Here is a 21054-nt window from a genome sequence, read left to right on the forward strand (position 1 = left end):
CAACAAAGGGTATATAACAAAGTATTGAGATGAACTTGTTATTGACCAAATACTTATTTTCCACCATAATTTGCAAATAAATTCTTTAATAATCAGACAATATGATGTCCTGAATTCTTTCCCCCCATTCTTTCTCTCATAGTTGAAGTGTACCTTTGATGAAAATTACAGGCCATTACACAATTGGTGGCTGACTAAATACTTTTTTGCCCAACTGTGTGTGTGTATATATATATATATATATATATATATATATATATATATACACTGGAATGAAAGATATAGAATGTACTGCATGTTAGCTTGCAAATTTTGCAAGAGCATGATCTCATACTGATCTCAAAATGTAATTTGCTGCTGAACCACCATAGTAGGCCTACAATGCATCACTTGGAAACGAATTAGTTAGTCACAACTATTTGCTGAACATTTGTTCAAATATATAGTGAAGTGAAGTGACATACTGCTAAGTATGGTGACCCATACTCGGAATTTGTGCTCTGCATTTAACCAATCCAACGTGCACACACACAGCAGTGAACACACACACACAGCAGTGAACACACACCCGGAGCAGTGGGCAGCCATTTATGCTGCGGCACCCGGGGAGCAGTTGGGGGTTAGGTGCCTTGCTCAAGGGCACCTCATTCGTGGTATTGAGGGTGGAGCGAGCGCTGGACATTCACTCCCCCCACCTACAATCCCTGCCGGCCCGAGACTCGAACCCGCAACCTTTGGATTACGAGACCGACTCTCTAACCATTAGGCCACAACTTCCCTAGTATACTGTCGTTAATGACATAATGCACAGATGGGGAAGTAATAGCCTAACTTCTGATAATTGAACCACTGAGATAATTGATCTGATACTCTGATAATTGATTCCTGAGATGCTGCTGTAATGAACATAACAGCTGATGACTACTTCATTATTTATTGTTGTCCTTTGGCATTTTGCTTTATTTAAAAACTGTATATGTAACTGTTGCAATGCTGCAAAGCACATAGCTTTTCACCACCACAACAATAGCAGTACAGTCAGAGAATTGCAAGATTTATAAGCCACTACATACAAATAATTGCAACCGACTAACTACTAACTTGAATGCAGTGGCTGATCATTGGTGTTTACAGACATGTCTGTAATTGGCTACATTGCTCAATGCTATAAAAATAGAAAATGTTGATGCTCTCCAAAGTGCAAACACAGATAAGCACTGGAGCATTTATCTTTTTTTTTTTTCACCAATGTCCTATTACTACAGTTTCAACTAAGGGGGCTCTTGCTTTCAAATGAATGGTGCGTTTCACTATGTGAGAAATTGGGCATGTGGCATGAGAGCATGAAAACAGTGTGAATTGTGTTAGTCAACTGCAAGCATTGGCAGCCCTGTCAGATTTTATCAGATGTGCTTCTTGGTTTGAAAATTCACTGTATACTATCGAACAGAGTCAAAGGATTACCTTCCTTAGGTCCACCATCAACACGGAATGCCCAGCGTCCCGTCACATTGAAATTGCTGGAGTTGAAGAGCTTATTTTCATCAGGAACAGGGATGGAAAAGTAATTTGTTGCGTTTACTGTGCCATAGCCAGCCTAAGGAAACATAAATCAATCCTAAAGGCTTTGCAGCACATAATATTTACAAGTTCTCTAATAGTGTCAGAGTTAGATATATGATTCTCTTTCTCTCTGACCTGAAACTGATGATAAGTAGAGGAGATATTTCCATAGTTCATCATGACAAAAGACAGAGAGCCACCAGCGACCAAAACAACTTGATAAGATAAACTCTGTTAAAGAAAACAAAGATATTTAATGGACAGAGAGTAATTCCGTATGTACAGTATGGTTAATTCTGCACTGCTATACAGGTACTAAGAAGCAGTTCATCCTTATATTTAATGTGTTATAAAAATCATAAGTAACTTTCGGTAACACTTTATTGTAAGGTGTCATAATACAGAGTAATTCCCTAATTAAGTACTTAGTAGTAGCCGTTGTACTTGCATGAAATAAAATGTACTTACCATGTAACTAAGCTATGGAACAGCCTGTAATTACAGTTTGTAATTATGTAGATGTAATAGGCAGCTACAGTTACACATATGTAACAGATCGAGTCTGTTACACAGCTACTTTTACACTTAAGTACTATCTTGATACACTTTATTTTAAGTAGCTTATGCCTGTGTAATATTCTGTAATTTTAATGTAATTAGAAATGCATTACATGTATTTTAGCTGTGTACTGGTGGGTTAAATCAAACTAAGGTGCAGCTGGATAAGGTGTATAGTATAGATACACATGAAGTAGGGGTTGAATGGTTCAACTTTTTCACGGTTCGGTTTGTATCAAGGTTTAAGAGTCACGGTTTCAGTACGGTTTGGTATGTTAGGGAAAATCTATACTGTCAAATAAAAATAAAGAAAATAAGAATAATCTAACTACAAGCAACAGCACATAAAAATACAATAGAGTAAAGATACAAATAAAATAATCAGTGATTTTCCGTTTTTTTTAAGGTAGGTCTATATTCAATTTCTGTACCTAAAAACTAATGTTAAAATAATCAAATGTAAAACAGCATTGCATATTTGACTGTATAAATTAAAAGATGAATCTTTATTAAAGTTACAAAAGCGATTCAGTCAAGAGCAGTGAGTAATTTCTTTGTTGCTGCTGTTTGATTAATTTTAAGAATGTGCTGTCACTTTAAGAGAATGCAATTATGCTGTAAGTTCAGCCACTATGTCTGCTATAGGATACTATAGTCTATAGGAATCTATAATTTTGATTTCTCAGTTGATCACCCCTTTATTCTGTTGAGACATGCCTTCACCTTTATAAACCTGTAAGAGCTGTGTTTGTGATTTGAGTGATGATGCATGAAATGGGCGTTTGTAAAGGTTGTTTGAAAACATGTCTTATTTTTTGTAGTTCTGCTAGCGCAGAAACTGCCTTGGCTTTAAAAAAGACAGATATCTCATTTAGATCAAAAGAGACTGGAATTTCAAGATACACCAATAAATTACTTGAAAAAATCTTAGAACAAAAAAAAGACTTCCAGAAACTATCAAGTATGCAAAAGTAAAGTAGCCTAGCAGATAACTTACCGATTGTAAGTTGTTATAACATGGTACTTTATCCCAAGTGGCAATGAACAGCCATGAGGCGGTGAAGTTCAGATTGGGAAAATACTGGTTCATGTTGTTTGAGGCTGCTCTTAAGAGTCTACCACTGGTGACCTGACGATAGGAGATTGTTCCACTGACAGTGTTGTCCATGTCTGTCCAAAGTGGAGCAATGATGTCTATTTTGAGCTGTGACTGTAAATTACTGGGTTTCGGCTGTGAAAGAGGCCCATCAAACGTCAAATGGCCATTGTTATTAACCTGAAACAGAGGTAAAACAATATTATAAAAAGAGCTTTAGCAGTACAAAATATGGCCTTAAACTCTTAAAAAGCCAACTTTGTTTTTTTTAAACAAATGGATAGTGTATGATCTGTTTTACTTTACATTCATATCATGCAAGGTTCACAATTTCGCAACTCTGTGACCTGTTTAAAATCAAGTCAACATAATTTGCACAAATTTTTGATGTCAATCTTCAGAAAATCACAAATTTCAGATGTGCAAAGCTTCACTGCAAAAAGCAAGTACACTGCTCAAAAAAATTTAAAGCAATACTTTGAAAACACATCAGATCTCAATGGGGGAAAATATCATGCTGGATATCTATTCTGATATGGACTGGGTAATGTGTTAGGAATGAAAGAATGCCACATCGTTTGATGGAAATTAAAATGCTCAATCTACAGAGGGCTGAATTCAAAGACACCCTGAAAATCAAAGTGAAAAAATGATGCAGCAGGCTAGTCTATTTTGCTGAAATTTCATTGCAGCATCTCAAAATGGTACTCAGTAGTTTGTATGGCCCCCACATCACTGAGCTCCTGGACAGTCTGAGGTGCAACCTGGTGGCATCGGATGGACCGAAACATAATGTCCCAGAGGTGTTCTATTGGATTTAGGTCAGGCGAACGTGTGGGCCATTCAATGGTATCAATTACTTCATCCTCCAGGAACTGCCTGCATACTCTCGTCACATGAGGCCGGCATTGTCGTGCACCAGGAGGAACCCAGGACCCACTGCACCAGCATAGGGTCTGACAATGGGTCCAAGGATTTCATCCTGATACCTAATGGGTGCCATTGTAGCCTGTAGAGGTCTGTGTGTCCCTCCATGGATATGCGTTCCCAGACTAGAGTTAATTTCATCAACGAAGATGACGACAAAAAATATTATGTTAACGAACACTTAAGATGTTCTAAGACTAAAACTGATGAGCTAAAACTAATATCTGACGATACAATATATGACGAAATTTATGCCGCATCTTCATTAACAAGACGAGATTGGACTATAATGTTATTTGAGGACAACCGGACATTTAAAATACATCCTATAGGCTAACTGTCTTGTCTTTCAAAATGTGCGTCTCTGTCATTAGATTGCAATCTTTGCATATTTAGTCTCAGTATGGCAGCCGTAGTACAGACAGGCTACCAAAACGCAAACTAACGATCTGAAACAATGGCCTCAGCACCTGAAGGGTTAGGGATAGGGTGACCAGATTTTTTTTTAATCATGGCAACAAGATTTTAGCATGGTGATGGATATGAAAATGTTAATGTTTTTGGTCTTGGTGGAATAGATCTGCTACATTGCTGCTGCTGTTGATTATAGATGTAATTGTAGATTATTGCTGCTGCTGCTGCAAGCAAGCACAGGAACTTGCTACTAACAATGCATATGGCGATATGGTGCCGTAATTAACTAGTGGCTTAACAATGTGAACCTGGGTGCTGTACCGTTAGGTTTATTTAACTAATGACCTAAATAACTATGTGAGTCTGAGCCAATAGCTCAAACTTACCTAGGTAGAAATGCGCACTGTGTGTCATTAACAAACAGGAATCACACTGTAGGCTGAAAGATTAAGTAACCCCCAGCAACCACCTGACTCAGGCTCAGGCGGCCTGAGCAAATAATTTTAAATTTGTCATTCAAGTTGTATTTTTTTTTCTTTAACATTTATCCATGTTACTGTAATTGAACAACTTTTAACTTATTAATAAGCTAACAATATATTTGTAAAAATAATAAATTACTGTACACCCTGTAGTTGTGGTGTAATATGCCCAAGCCCGGATTAACCATACGGGCAACAGGGCAATTGCCCAGGGGCCCACGACATCTAAAGGGCCCAGGACAGCAAGGGCACAAGCAAAATACTGTATCTGTAATCTCCCGCTTTATATTTAACAAACTGTCCACCCGGGCTTTTGCGCTGCACAGAGATATGCTGCGCTGCCTATGACTTTAAACTTGAGTTGAGAGCGGTTGAGAGTCAGTCTCATGCAGACTGACCAATGAAGAGAGGGCCTCAAGTGAAAGACCCTCTCCTCATTGGTCAGTCCGCATGAGGTGGGTCAAAGGTTACGCCGAGCGCGTTACGTGACGTCAGGCGTTGCTACAACAGAAAAAAAAAAATCAGACACAATGGAGAAGCTAAGTGGGAGCGCGAAGCGAAAATTAAAAAAGGAAAAGGACATCAGAAACGCTGAAAATTTAAAGTGTATACCTAAAATAGGTAATTTCTTCACTCCTGTTAATGTTGCCGACAGTTCTGTTAAGTCAGCTTCCGTCAACGACGAGGATAACTCAGCTAGCCAGGACTTTTCTACACCGCCTGCGGTAGCTTACGTTTACAGCCCGGATAATAACTAATAACTTGATTGCCTTGTCTTCTGTGATAGCTCTATCAATTCCATACATTTCTATTGGGAATAAGTGTTGTTAAATAAACGATGGTTTGAAAGTGGTTGCTTATCTTTTTCGGAGTGTCTATTTACACTAAGTGCAAATAGCCCATCTTGTTGGCAAAGGCTATTTACACTAACTCCGCCCACTAACGTGTGATTGGGTTAGTCAACATTAAAAAAAGAAGCAAATTTAATGTCAGTTTCAGTGGCGTAGATGGTAAGGCGCATGCTTTTTGACGCGAGCGACCCGAGTTCGATCCCACCTTTTGCCAAACATTTTTTTCTCCCTTTTCAAATCTCATATCGCATCAGAAAGGCATTTATTTTCAATAAAAATTAAGGAAATAATCAAAAAGTTGAAAATAAAGTATTGGGTAGGGTCAGGGTAGGTGTAGGGAGGGCTTTATTGTCCCAATAAGGTGGCATCCATTTAATAAATTTGAATTAAAATTATAATTTACACTCAGTACGTTATTATTGAGTACTCTTTTATAATGTACTACAATACTGAGGTGCAGATAACTGCCACTATTTGCAATAAGTAGTATAAATAGCAGAAAATATTGCTATTTTAACAGTGTAAATAGAATCTATAGCTATTTGCACTTAGTGTAAATAGCACATCGTTAAAAAATACTGCTATTTTCACTTGGTGTAAATAGCATCTATTGCTATTTGCACTTAGTGTAAATAGAATCCATTGCTATTTGCACTTAGTGTAAATAGCATCTGTCACTAAAAAAATATGCTATTTACACTTAGTGTAAATAGCATCTATTGCTATTTGCACTTAGTGTAAATAGAATCCATCGCTATTTACACTTAGTGTAAATAGCATCTGTCACTAAAAATATATGCTATTTACACCGAGTGTAAATAGCATCTAATGCTATTTGCACTTAGTGTAAATAGCATCTATCGCTATTTACACAGTGCAAATAGCCGCTGCCTATCAAATATGCTTGGAATAATAAGAATATATTTTACATAAGTATTTTAAAATACATTTTACACAATAATAAGAATAAATTTGTAAATAAAATTCATTTTATTTACAGGACGCAATCACGTGACTGGCCACTTGAGCAGCGCGTTCTCAGGTTCGCGGGATCACAGAACTCGCTCCTCCACGGTGAATAAATCGCCATCCGAATGCATGAGTTTTATCACTGAGGTGATATATAAATAAATTTTTATAGACGTCCATATGAGAAACAATTACCGTCCGAATCGGGCTTAAAACTATTAAGCATTTTTGTCTCAAGGTAAAGACTAAGACTAAATTAAATATGCCTGTCAAAATTAACACTGCCCCAGACTATCACTGGCCCACCACTAAACTGGTCATGCTGAACGATGTTAAAGGCAGAATAACATTCTCCATGGCTTCTCCAGACCCTTTCACTTCTGTCACATGCTCAGGGTGAACCTGCTCTAATCTGTGAAAAGAACAGGGCGCCATTGACAGACCTGCCAAATCTGGTGTTCAATGGCAAATGTCAATTGAGCCCCACGGTGCCGGGCAGTGAGCACAGGGCCCACTAGAGGACGCCGGGCCCTCAGGCCACCCTCATGAAGTCTGTTTCTGATTGTTTGGTCAGAGACATTCACACCACTTCACTTCACTTCACTTCACCAGTGGCCTGCTGGAGGTCATTTTGTAGGGTTCTGGCGTCCTGTTCCTCCTTGCACAAAGGAGCAGATACCGGTCCTGCTGATGGGTTAAGGACCTCTACTGTCCTGTCCAGCTCTCTTAGAGTAACTGCCTGTCTCCTGGAATCTCCTCCATGCTCTTGAGACTGTGCTGGGAGACACAGCAATCCTTCTGGCAATGGCACGAATTGATGTGCCATCCTGGAGGATTTGGACTGCCTATGCAACCTTTGTAGGGTCCAGGTATCGCCTCATGCTACCAGTAGTGACACTGACTCTATCCAAATGCAATTTTTGTCTACGAATGACAAATATGGATTTATTCCTTTATCGAGCATATTTCAGCTGTAAGCACATAAACAAATTGTAATGACTGTATCGAGAACATAGTGAAATGTTATAGAAACCCTGGACAAGTTTGTCTAATATTGTAACGCGGGGTTTGGATTCTGTTCAGAATCACAATCAGAATGAGCTTTATTGGCCAAGTATGTTTACACATGCAAGGAATTTGTTGTCGTGACAAGCTCCACAGTGCAACAGAAAGACAGCAACAGGACAGGACAGGACACAGATAATAAAAGAATAATATACAAATGACCAAATAGGCAATGTACAAAGCAGCAAAAACACAATATATAATATAGACATCTATGTATGTACAGGTCAAGTATTTGCAAATTAGAAATGAGAAAATAAAAATAAAATAAGTGAGTGTGGTGAATGGATAATGTATTATAGTTGAGTGTTCCACATTTATTGTTGAGTGTTCATGAGATAGATTGCCTGAGGGAAGAAACTGTTTTGGTCGTTCTTGTGCTCAGAGCTCTGTAGCGTCGACCAGACGGTAACAGTTCAAAGAGGGAGTGTGCTGGGTGTGAGGGGTCCAGAGTGATTTTACCAGCCTTTTTGCTCACTCTGGATGAGTACAGTTCTTGGAGAGTGGGGAGGGTTGTACCAATGATTCGCTCAGCAGTCCGGACTACCCTCCGTAGTCTTCTGAGGTCAGATTTGGTAGCTGAGCTGAACCAGACATTTATTGAGGTGCAGAGAATGGATTCAATGATGGCGGAGTAGAACTGTTTCAGTAAGTCCTGTGACAGGTTGAACTTCCTCAGCTGGCGAAGAAAGTATAACCTCTGCTGGGCCTTTCTGACAATGGAGTCTATGTGAATATCCCACTTCAGGTCCTGGGAGATGGTGGTGCCCAGGAATCTGAATGACTCCACTGCAGTCACAGTGCTGTTCATGATGGTGAGTGGGGGGAGAGCAGGGGGATTTCTCCTGAAGTCAACAATCAGTTCCACAGGTTTGAGCGTGTTAAGCTCCAGGTTGTTAAGACTGCACTGTACAGCCAGCTCCTTAACCTCCTGTCTGTAAGCAGACTCGTCACCGTCCTGGATGAGGCCGATCAGTGTGGTGTCGTCTGCAAACTTCAGGAGCTTGACAGAGGGGTCTTTAGATGTGCAGTCGTTGGTGTAGAGGGAGAAGAGCAGTGGGGAGAGTACGCAGCCCTGAGGAGCTCCAGTGCTGATGGTTCGAGTGCTGGATGTGAATTTACCAAGATTTACTAACTGCTGTCTGTCTTTCAGGAAGCTGTTAATCCACTGACAGACGGAGGTGAGGACGGAGAGCTGGGTTAGTTTATTCTGAAGGGTGTCTGGGATGATGGTGTTAAAAGCGGTGCTGAAGTCCACAAACAGGATCCTCACACAAGTCCCTGGTCTGTCCAGATGCTGCAGGATGAAGTGCAGTCCTACGTTGAATGCATCATCCACAGACCTGTTTGCTCTGTAGGCAACTGCAGGGGGTCCAGTGAGGGTCCAGTGATGTCCTTCAGATAAGCCTAAACCAGTCTTGATTTCAAATGATTTCATGGCTACAGACGTTAGAGCCACAGGTCTGTAGTCAATAAGTCCAGCAATTTTGGGTTTCTTTGGGACGGGGATGATTGTGGAGCGTTTGAAGCATGAGGGGACTTCACACAGCTCAAGTGATCTGTTGAAGATCTGTGTGAAGATGGGGGCCAGCTTATCAGCAGAGGATTTCAGACAGGCTGGTGACATACCGTCTGGGCCTGGTGCTTTCCTTCTTTTGTTCTTCCTGAAGACTTGGCACACATATTCTTCGCTGATTTGAATTGTAGGTGTGGGGGAGAGGAGGGTTGCTGGAGGTGTTAATGGTTGTGTGGAGAGGTGTTCAGAGCGGGTGTAGGGTGATTTTTCAAAATGACAATAAAACTCGTTCAGGTCGTCTGCCAGGTGTTGATTCTCCAAAGTACTGGGGGATGGTGTCTTGTAACTGGTGGTATCCTTCATTCCTCTCCACACTGAAGCAGGATCACTGGAAGAGAATATTTTCCTGAGCTTGTCAGAATAATTCCTCTTTGCAACTCTGATCTCCTTTTCCAGTGTGTATTTGGCCTGTTTGTACAAGACTTTATCCCCTTTTCTGTAAGCATCTTCTTTGGCCTGACGGAGCTGTCTGAGTTTTGCAGTGAACCATGGTTTGTCATTGTTGTAGATTAGACGAGTCCTTTTAGGAATGCACATATCCTCACAGAAACTGATATATGATGTTGCATTCTCTGTGAGCTCGTCCAGAGCGGTCGCAGCAGCTTCAAAAACAGTCCAATCAGTAAGGTCGAAACAGGCTTGTAAGTCCTGCTCTGTTTCATTAGTCCATCTTTTAACAGATCTTAATACAGGCTTTGCAGACTTAAGTTTCTGCCTGTAGGACGGTATAAGATGAACCAAACAGTGATCAGAGAGTCCTAAAGCTGCTCGAGGAACAGAGTGATATGCGTCCTTTATTGCTGTGTAACAGTGATCCAATATATTACTGTCTCTGGTGGGACATGTGATGTGCTGTCTGTATTTTGGCAGTTCGCGGGAGAGATTTGCTTTATTAAAGTCCCCGAGAATGATTAAAACAGAGTCCGAGTGTTGTTGCTCACTCTCTGTGATCAGATCAGCGAGTTTCTGTAAAGCTGTGCTCACGTGTGTTTGCGGTGGAATGTAGACACTCATGAGAATGAACGAGCAGAACTCCCGTGGCGAGTAGAACGGCTTGCAGTTAATTAAGAGTGTTTCTAGATCTGAACAGCACATCTTCTTTAACACAGTTACATCTGTACACCACCTCTCATTGATGTAAAAGCACGTCCCGCCGCCTTGCGATTTCCCCGTTGATTCTGCGTCCCGATCTCCTCTGATCAGCTGATAATTAGGCAGATGAATCGCGCTGTCCGGTATGTCGCCATTTAGCCAGATTTCTGTGAAACGCAGAGTTAGAAAAATCCTTGTTTGTCCGGGAGAGCAGAAGGAGTTTGTCCGCTTTGTTGGGTAGAGAGTGGAGATTCGCCAGATGCATGCTAGGCAACGCCGTTCGAAATCCTCGCTTCCCCCGCCGCCTGCGCCTCCTGTAGCGTTTGACCAGAGCTATGGCTCCGCCAACTACAATGTCCAGCAAAACGTCCGAAAAATCAAAATCCGATAAAAGATTTTGTGGTGTGTTCTGCCAAATGTTCAGCAGGTCATCCCTGGAAAAACTGATCGTATTTGAAAAACAAAAAACAAACAAAAACAGTACAAACACTGGAGAGCAACGCACAATAGCTGCCATCAGCGGCGCCATCTTGGTTCCTTGTTCATTGTTTTCTTGTATTTTATTTTGATATTTTTGCCTTGTCATGGTTCCTGTCTAGTCATGTGATTCCCTTCTATTGGTTCTTTGGTTCATGTGTCATGTTCTCAATAGGCTTGTTCGACTTCACGAGGCACTGCAAAGATTGGCTGCCGCCTGACAAAAGCAATGCATTCTGGTTAGAACATTTCTCCAACTTTGATCGGCACTGCAGCCGCCTTACGATCACATGTGCCATCAAAGTACCATGAGAGAAAAACGATACCAGGTGCTGCAGTTGCTCAAAATCGGCTGCGAAAGTCTTGATGACGACACACTTTATTCTTATTGGTTAGATTCTGTGATGACAAGCTCGAGGTGTGTTGCGTGTTTATTCTAACAATTTAATTCCAATAATGCTCATAAATCTGTGTTTTTATAAGAGTAAAAGCTTTAGTATAGTCGAATTCTTATCCTGAGTCATTTTTATCAAAAACACTGATATAATTCACTTTATCTGTGATAAAAGTATGCAAACAACGTGAGAGCGTCACTACCGGGTGCAGAAAATGTCTGACTTGACATCTCCACTTTTATTTCCACCCCGACTGCAAGCGGATACTCTCGTCAGCCGGTGACAGGCTAGTGTAGTTCATCGTGAACAAACCTATTGGTTGTCTTAGTCATGTGTCCTGTCTCTCATTGGTTGGTTCTTACAAGTCATGTGACCTGTATTGTCTGATATAAATAGCCCTCATGTTGCCTTTTGTACTGTCGAGTATTGATGTTGTAACCTGCTGTTGGTGAGTCAAGTCTGTTCATGCCAAGTCAAGTCTCTGTTTGGATTGTGGATTACTTTTGGAATAAAGCTGCACTTGGGTTCTTAAACTCGCCTTCAGTGGACTGCTTGTTACAAATATATAGACAACATTATCTTTTTTTGCAAAGTATCCTACAAAACTAAGATTTCCAGGTTACAAATTTAAGTGGTTGAACATACTCTTGGCCTCAATACGTAACACACAAACCTCATGAACTGCAATCAACAAATGTAAAAATAATAATAAAAAAAATAATAAAATCACATCACAACAAATTACTAACAATAATGAAAAAACAACAATGAATAACTTTAAATGAAGTCAGCAAACAACAAAAAAAATAATCCTATAACCATAATCATTTATTCATGCTGCAATGCATGCTGGGAACTCACAAAGTCTTAACATTTCAGCGATATTAAATTCTTTGTTCAGACAACGGTGTCTGACTAGTTGGGCCAACATTTGGGGTAATTCTGTTGGTCTGATAAGGGTTTTTTATGTAGTTTCAAAAAAGCTTAGTTTTTCTTTTTCAAGAAAGCTTAGTAATTTCTTAAGACTCAACAGGTTTCATAAACTGGAAAATATGCAGTTGCTTTTTTTTACATTGTTGCATCACACCCAAAAAACAAAGGTGGATCAATGAATGAAGTACTGAGTTAGGAGTCTGAATACTTATGTCAGTGTGAAATTTCAGTTCGTTGTTTTTAATAAATAAATTTGCAAAGTTTTCACAAACTAAGTTTTTTTTACTTTTTCATTGTAGTGTATTGAGTGACCTCTGAATACTTTGTGAATCCACTGTACATAAACACACAATCACACTGGTATTCCTATCATTATGAGGACTCTCCATAAGCATAATGGTCTTTATACTGTACAAACTGTATTTTTTTTTTTTTATCTCCTTACCCTAACCCTACCCCTCAAAGAAAACTTCTTAGATTTTCCAAAAAACTGATTCTGCGTTATTTATAAGCTTGTTCCTCATGAAGACCAAAAAAATAAATAAATGTCCCCACAAGGTCAAAATTTACTGGTATTACTTTCCTTGTGGGGACATTTGGTCCCCATAATGTTGGGAATACCACACTGTAAAAAGTGACAAGTTGACTTAACTTAAAAAAAAAAATGAGAGAACCTGTTGCCTTAAAATTATCAAGTAAATAATAATAATAAAAAAAAAGTTAAGTGAACTTGACAATTCACTTAACGTATTTTTTTTTATTATTCACTTAAAAAATTAAGGCAACGGGTTTCCTCAATTTTTTTAAGTTAAGTCAACTTATCACTTTTTACAGTGCAGGACACACATAAACAGAATTTATTAAGACAATGCTCTTACATAAGCCTTTTGATAAACATGTCCGAAATATACAAAGGGCTTTTCCAATAATATTTCTGGAGAGCTTCCATCATCTATAGAGGGATTCCTTATGTCTTCATTTCCAAATGGGTAGAAAAGGTCTGAAAATATAAAATAGAGGGAAGGGGGGGGGGGCAACTACAGTGATCTACAACATAATTCAGTGATGTTCAATGTTGTTACATGTCACTTTGTTTGACAGCATATCCATGGACCTCATTCATACTGCACTCAAAAATAGCATAAACCTGCTATATTTGTTAACTAGGTACTAAACAATTTCCAGGTGTTGGGGTGCACAGGTTTAATCAGTCTGCTAGGAAACAATGTGCTTTTAAAAGTTACTTGGCTAATACAAAGAGATTCTAAGAAGCAAATAAAAAATATGGGTAACATTCAGATTTAGATTAGGGAACACTATTCGGTATTAACTAGTTGCTTATTAGCATGAATATTACTAGCATATTGGCTGTTTAATAGTACTTCTAATGCATATATGGTAACACTTTGGTATAGGAACCAAATCTCACTATTAACAAGTTGCTTATTAGAGTGCCTACTATTAATTTTTTTTTTTTTTTTACATAAACCCCCCACCCTTTTTTTTTAGCTACGGATCCTCATATCCTGAAAGCATTTATGACTTGAATTCATTTAACTCTCAGCATTTCACCACATTTCAATTGCTCAGTGAATTGTTCAGAAAATGTTTTGAATAATATAAACAAGTATTAAACAAGATAAGTAATAAATGCCATGGATTATTAATTATTAAATTACTGTACCATTGTGGTCTGATGTATGGTCAACTCGAAATACCCATCGACCTGTGATGTTGACATTGCTTGTGAGTGACAGTTTTGTGATGTCAGAGACAGGAATGAAAAAGAAATCCGTTGAATCACTTGTGTCATAGCCAGACTGTCAAAGACAACAAAAGTTCAGTTAAAAATCAATCACTTATATAGTGATAACAACAATATATTTTGATCAGTGTGGTTTTCAAATTACCATAAAATTGTATGTGGTCGGAGTGATATGGCCATAATGCATGATTGTAAATGATATGTTTTTGCCAGACACCAAAACCACTTGAAAAGTTGATTTCTGGAAGATAAAGGGAATAACTACATAAATACAGATGATACAGAATACGGTTTCATTGTCACAGCTCTCCCTTTCTTTTAACCAAAAGAAACTTCACATATTGAAATTTTGGCGAATTTCACCTGCAAAACTAGTTAATTGTCTAAAAACGTAGTAATTTATAAAGCACAGCTCACACAGAAGATTCTTTCAACCTAAGCAGCTTTCTATTGGTCAGTGAGGCGAATTCACGTAACCCGTTTTAAAAAGTCAGCGTAATCTGCGTGAGGATTTTGTTTTTCCCTTTGCTCTCATGCAAAACTCAACTAATAAAATGACTGAATTTTGCCCATGAAATGGAACTGCATCTTTACTCTGACTTTTTCAAAAATTTTATAGCTGCTGTTAAATGTTGTCTTGATTTGGAACAAGTTGGACAGCTGTGTTGGCCTAACTTTGGTTTACTTGCATTCTTAGAGAAATACAAACATGTAAAGAGAAAACCAAGCTTTATTGGCTTGAAGTCAATAAAACAATAAAGTTCATAAAGACACGTGTTGGAGGTAACGCATTACAAGTAACGCGAGTTATGTAATCAGATTACTTTTCTGAGTAACTAGTAAAGTAATGCATTACGTTTTCATTTACAAAAAATATCTAAGTTACCTTTTCAAATAAGTATTGTAATGCCAGTTTGTTTTCCTATTTATTGACTGATAGCTCTCCTGTTCCCATGTTGAGAGAAATCAGGTTTAAGCGCAGTGTGTGCTGTGTAAACATGATGCTTACTGTAGGTCTAAACTAAATGTGAACATGCATTTACTCATCTCACTTACACAAAAACAGATTCAGTAGACCTCAAAATCAATGAAATGCAAACTTAGAATGCTGCAAACCTGCAATAATTAAATATGTTAAATAACACAAATATATTTATGTATTTAATCTAATTTTATTAACCAGTGTCTTTCCTACTGAACTCTATCCAATTCAACCATAGCAAAAATGACATAATTGTAATTTCATTCATTCATTTAATTAATTTATTTATGAAGAGTGTTGAAATCTCTTGTGTCCTATTCTTCACTGCTGAAAGGTTTGCTTGAGCTGCTCCTCTACTGTACAGACTTAAAATAATGCAATATCGTAATGCATTATATTTAAAGGTGCCATAGAATGGAAAACTGTATTTACCTTGGCATAGTTAAATAATAACAGTTCTGTACATGGAAATGACACACCGTGAGCCTCAAACACCATAGTTTCCTCCTAGATCACTAGATAGTTCACTACGCCCCCAACATTTGCATATAACCGCCCTACACAGCCGAATCATCAGAAGTTCTGCAGGTATTGTAAAGAAACAATCGAGGACAACAGCGAAAATGACAGTTCATGGAAATAAATGTTATGTTCCAGGCTGTGCAGGGGATGTGATGTGCAGGGATGGGTTGGTGTCTGTATTCAGAAAGGCAAGGAAAGCAAATAATGCGTTCTAATAAAATAATGCGAGCCACTAAAGGGACATGGATAGCTCCTTGCTAGCGGTAGCCTGTTACAGTACATAAGATTTCACTTGCCACATAAACAGAGTAAGGAGAGATGACTGATTATGGCGATTGATTTGCATATCTTGAGCACCACTGACAAGCATCTGATCATGTAAAATGTGTGGTAACTACTGCCGCTCCACAGTATAAACAGAGTACAATCACGAATCTCAAAAGCGAAAGTGAAACTATAACGGGATCACTGATCGTTCAAAAGCAGTTTCAATACCGCATATTAATAGCGACTCCCTGATGTCCGCATTTTATATACAGTCTAATTACTCAATGATATAACTGCGAGAGAAAGTATTGAAATATACATTTTCCTCCCTGTTCCCTTCTTGCTGTGAGCCACTGAAATAGGCTGCACTGTGAAACAGCCAATCGGAGCAGAGCTCATTAATATTCATGACCCTTCCAAATAAGCCAATAGCAGACCATTTCATTGTAGAGACAAATCCTAGGCTTGTAAATGGACATGTAAAACCTTTTCTGGAGATTTTTTTTGCCCTTACCTAAGCCACATACCTTCTATGTAGTTATCAGAGAACAATTTTAAATACTGTATCAATGCATTATATGGCACCTTTAAAAGTAACTTTCCCCAACACTGAAGACCAGCTTCTTGTTAAAAACCCCCAAAATATGTTAGAATTAAGCATGTTAAGATACCACATCAAATTACTTGAACAGTATTTAGAACAGAAAAATTCCAAAAGTCTTTCAAAAAGTACCCTACGTGAGTAAGAACAATTACAGATAGCTTACCGAATGTGAGCTGGCAAAGTATGGCACTTTATCCCAAGTGACAATGAGCAGCCATGAGGCGGTGAAGTTCAGATTAGGAAAATACTGGTTTATGTTGTTTGAAGCTGCTTGTAAGAGTCCACCACTGGTGACCTGACGATAGGAGATTGTTCCATTGACTCTGTTGTCCATGTCTGTCCAAAGTGGAGCAATGATGTTCATGTAGAATTTTGACTGTAAATAATTGGGTGTCGGCTGTGAAAGAGGCCCATCAAATGTCAAATGGCCATTGTTATTAACCTGAAACAAAGATAAAACAATATTATAAAAAGAGATTTTTACAGTGGCCCGGAGAGTGAATTTCGAGGGGGCACGGCGTTTCACTTCCAACTGGTTAGGTTTATTTGGAAATTAAAGTGATTTCTATATTTTATCCATTCAAAAGACTACGAAAGCAATCCCAGTTCTGCACATAAATGCAGCACTGTGTTTATGGTTCGCTGTGATATGTATAATATGGTGATTACTGAATTTGATCTTTTAATATTACAGTTTTAAATATACAGTATTAAGGCACATTAAGTGTTTTTACGTTTTGTCGCACTGTTTAATGATTGAAATATTGCCGCGAGTGCTTAATATGGATTGCAAATGGCCAAAACTTGCATTTTGTTCAGAAATACCTTTGTTGTATTATCTTGAGAGGGGATCTAAATAGTTGCGGGTGGGAAACAGATGAAAAATTGACAAATTGATTTCTTGTGCTGCAGTTCTATTGATGTTTTGTCTTCGAGCTGGTCATATGACTGAAAGCTATGAATAGAAATGCTTCTCTATCGGTGCGCGTGCTGCTCCTCACAGCACAGATTGTGAAAGCAGACTGCAGTTTTTGTCAATCATTGTAACAAACAAAGTGTAGAGACAATGTAAATAATATTCAGTCTGCAGTGTAGAGAGCTTCATTCATAAAAATGGAAGTCTGTGAGATTGCGATAAACTAAGGAAGGTAACAGCTTTTTAATGATTATAAAAAGTTTGTAAATGTGATATTGAATTTATACAACAGTTTTAAACATTTCTGATTTTATACAAAAGTTAATATTAAGTGACTTACATTTTAGGAACACTTGTCTATTTTGCTCTATTTTGTCAACAAAAATATAGTTCAAAAACAAAGTCACAGCTGAGCCGCTGCGCATCTATAGTCTTTGACAAAGCCTATCTTTGAATCTTTGCTTTTGAACAAATCTAGTCAATGATTCAATGACCCATTCATAGAGTCACTTGCTTTGTTCCTAAATGAATCAGCCATTTGAACAAATCAATTGAATGAATGATTTAGTGACAAAGTCGGTGACTTGCTGCCACCTATTGGTGGTTTCAGTTTCATTATTTAAGTATAAATTGAGTCATTTAAATTTCTATATTCAAAACTTTATATTTAAAACATTAATCTTATAACACTGTTATTATGAGATGCATGAGTCTTGTCAAAAATTCTGTAAATATTCCTTAATGCCACATCTGTGCTCTTCTGTGCCATGAAAAGATGTTGATGCTGATTTCATTTCACTGATAACTTATTCTTCCTGATTGTATCTTATTATTTTTAATTGAATTTATTGTTTAATTAAAATTTTTGATAAAAGTTTACAAATCAAAATTTTTGGCACAAAAGATGACATTTAATAAAGTTAGAAAAATGGCAAAAAAAACAACAAAAACTTTAAAGGAGTCAAATATCAATGGGAAGGTTCATTTCTGTCATTGATCAGAAGGTGTCTGTTCCTATTTATTTTTTTAGTAGTAGGAGCACTAGTGCTCCTGAAAAGAAATGTAAGCGTAGAGTCCTTAAGAATGTAATATTAAAAACTAACTTCAAACGTTTTTGCAAATTGTAAACTATTAAATATAATCTACAAATCATGCAATATTGTACCAGTAAATAAAGTGTTTTGAGGGCTTAGCTAAACAGGCCAGTTAGAGACACTAATCCTTATCATTTTTTTTTTTATTATTAAATCATTATTTAATTTCACTAATGAATATTTTTTTATTATTATAAAACACAGGGGTTCATTAATGGTGCTTACATTATAACGTGCAAATTCACACACAACGTATCTTTAATTTGGCCAGAATTGCAGGTGTTTGTCTTAATATACAAGAAGGTTTAGCTGTACATTAACACACACACACACAGTGGTTTCCATATGTTATGGGGACATTCCATAGATGCAATGGTTTTTATAGACCTACTGGATTTTCTATCCCCTTAGCTTAACCCAACTCCTAAACCTACCCCTCACACAAAGCTTCCTGTCATTTTAGTATTTTTAAAAAAGATCATTCTATATAATTTACAAAGTGTTTTCTTAATGGGGACCAAAAAAATAAATGTCCCCACAATGTCAAAATGTACTGGTATTACTATCCTTGTGGGGGACATTTGGCCCCCATAATGTAGGGAATACCAGGACACACACAGAATGTATGAAGACAATGCTCTTACATAAGCCTTTTGATGAACATTTCCAAAATATACAAAGGGCTTTTCCAATAATATTTCTGGAGAGCTTCCATCATCTGTAGAGGGACTCCGTATGTCTTCATTTCCAAATGGGTAGAAAAGGTCTGAAATTATGAGACAGGGAGAGAGAGAGACAGAGAGAGAGAGACAGAGAGAGAGAGAGAGGGTCCAAAACATCTTTATTGCTTTAAAACTAAATCAAAAACAATAATCAGTTCAAACATTTTGGAAGTAAAAAAAAAAAAAAAAAAAAAGACAAATCACTAAATTAACTCGACATCAGCCCAAAAAACAAATTTTCTTCAACAAAACATCACCATATGTTTATAAATTCTTCTATATTGTTTGTAGTCTTATAAAAATCTAAATCAAGAGAGAGAGAGAACACTAGAGATCTACAACAGTGAACTTTTCACCCTGGTGGCGCAAGTGAAACCGCTGTGAATGTGAGATTTTGCTTGCTAATTTTGAGTCATCCATCCACGAGAGGGCAATATAACTAGTCTCCAAGCTAATCAAGCGGCCGTTTCTTTTCTTTTTTGGTGACAGACTCAAGAAGATTGAGTGCGAGCAAAAACATCTTAAACTAAAATATAATGGATGGATGGCTTGTGAAAATCAAGAATACCAGTGATGGTAAAACAGGTAAATGACTGAAAAACAAGCTCAGCCGTCACACTGAATTCGGTAAGCTGTTTATATTTTTAATGTTTCAGTATAGCTGACACGCTGTCAACATTGGCCCAGTTCCAGAATCTACAGAGCCCTTTAACGGACATGGTGGTGGGAAAAATTCGGGGTGAGTGGAAAAAATTTGGGGAGGGAGGAAAAAATATTTTTCAAATGTTTTGCGTTCTTTTCATTCAAAGATATTTGCATTCCCTTGCAAAAATTTGCGTTCTCTTGCAAGGACATTTGCGTTGCCTCGCAAAACTTTTGCGTTCTCTCGGAAAGATATTTTCCAGCTACACATTATAATGCATTCATTTTTGGTAATTTCATGACTTACCAATGGGCAACGTAACCATGACGTCGTATGCAAGTAATTCCATTACCATCCCAATACCAACTCACAACGTCATCAGTACGTCCTCCTAACGTAACATGATAACCAAGAACGTCCCAGATAGGTATGCTACAGAGCTCCAGAGGTTGACGTCACTCAATCTAAACTCCGCCACTTTGGCAGGCCATCAGGAGAGTACTAGAGCGGCCGTAGCATTGGTATCGACAGTTGTAGAACAATAATTTAAAACCAGACTATTTAGACCTTACAAACCTTACACCATTTCAACATGGTGGACAGCTGCTGTGCGCCATGATACCAGATCAGACAGGGGAAAGCTAGGGTTGCCAACTATCCCATATTAGCTGGGGCGTCTCGTATATTGGGCTCAATTTATGTGTCCCGTACGTGACCTCCCTTGGCCAGCTTCTTGCCCCCTCACGCAGTATTTAAATCAGAAAGTCCTGAACATAACTGTTCAAGGAAGGCTGCAGAATCCTTCACAATAAGCGGTGTTCGCGCTAATGCTAATTCCGTCCGTGTTTTGACTTCAGTAAATCAGTTTTGCCAACATTCAGCCGTGCAAGAAAACATGCAATCTACATGACACGTGATCAATAACGGAAGCCGTCTTTCACTATTGAAAAATATAGAGAAAAACATTTTGCATTTAAGTAGCCCATCTTATTCGTAAAACACACAAAATGACCAATAAAACAGTGTCGAGCACCAAAAGCAGCCCATATTAAATCTATAAGTTATCTTTAATTGAAAATACGCATTTTCCTATATACACACACCCAATTGTCCCATAAAGCAAAGGGGAAATCATTTTATC

The 21054-nt window shown here is 38.1% G+C and overlaps 1 protein-coding gene across 1 annotated transcript in view; it reads right to left on the reverse strand.

The window, feature by feature from the left end:
• The window catches only part of LOC306857878 (uncharacterized protein), a 64067-nt gene that overhangs the window by 30317 nt on the left and 12696 nt on the right, over positions 1–21054 (reverse strand). Inside the window, exons 4-11 of the mRNA XM_079398140.1 lie at positions 19193–19314; positions 16702–16980; positions 14309–14404; positions 14083–14218; positions 13277–13398; positions 3119–3397; positions 1699–1794; positions 1465–1597 (exon numbers count right to left, since the gene is read on the reverse strand). Coding sequence (XP_079254266.1) covers positions 1465–1597; positions 1699–1794; positions 3119–3397; positions 13277–13398; positions 14083–14218; positions 14309–14404; positions 16702–16980; positions 19193–19314 — 1263 coding nt within the window. The remainder of the gene's footprint in view (positions 1–1464; positions 1598–1698; positions 1795–3118; positions 3398–13276; positions 13399–14082; positions 14219–14308; positions 14405–16701; positions 16981–19192; positions 19315–21054) is intronic.

This window comes from Barbus barbus (genome assembly GCF_936440315.1).
Source record: "Barbus barbus genome assembly, chromosome: 38".
Lineage (NCBI taxonomy): Eukaryota > Metazoa > Chordata > Actinopteri > Cypriniformes > Cyprinidae > Barbus > Barbus barbus.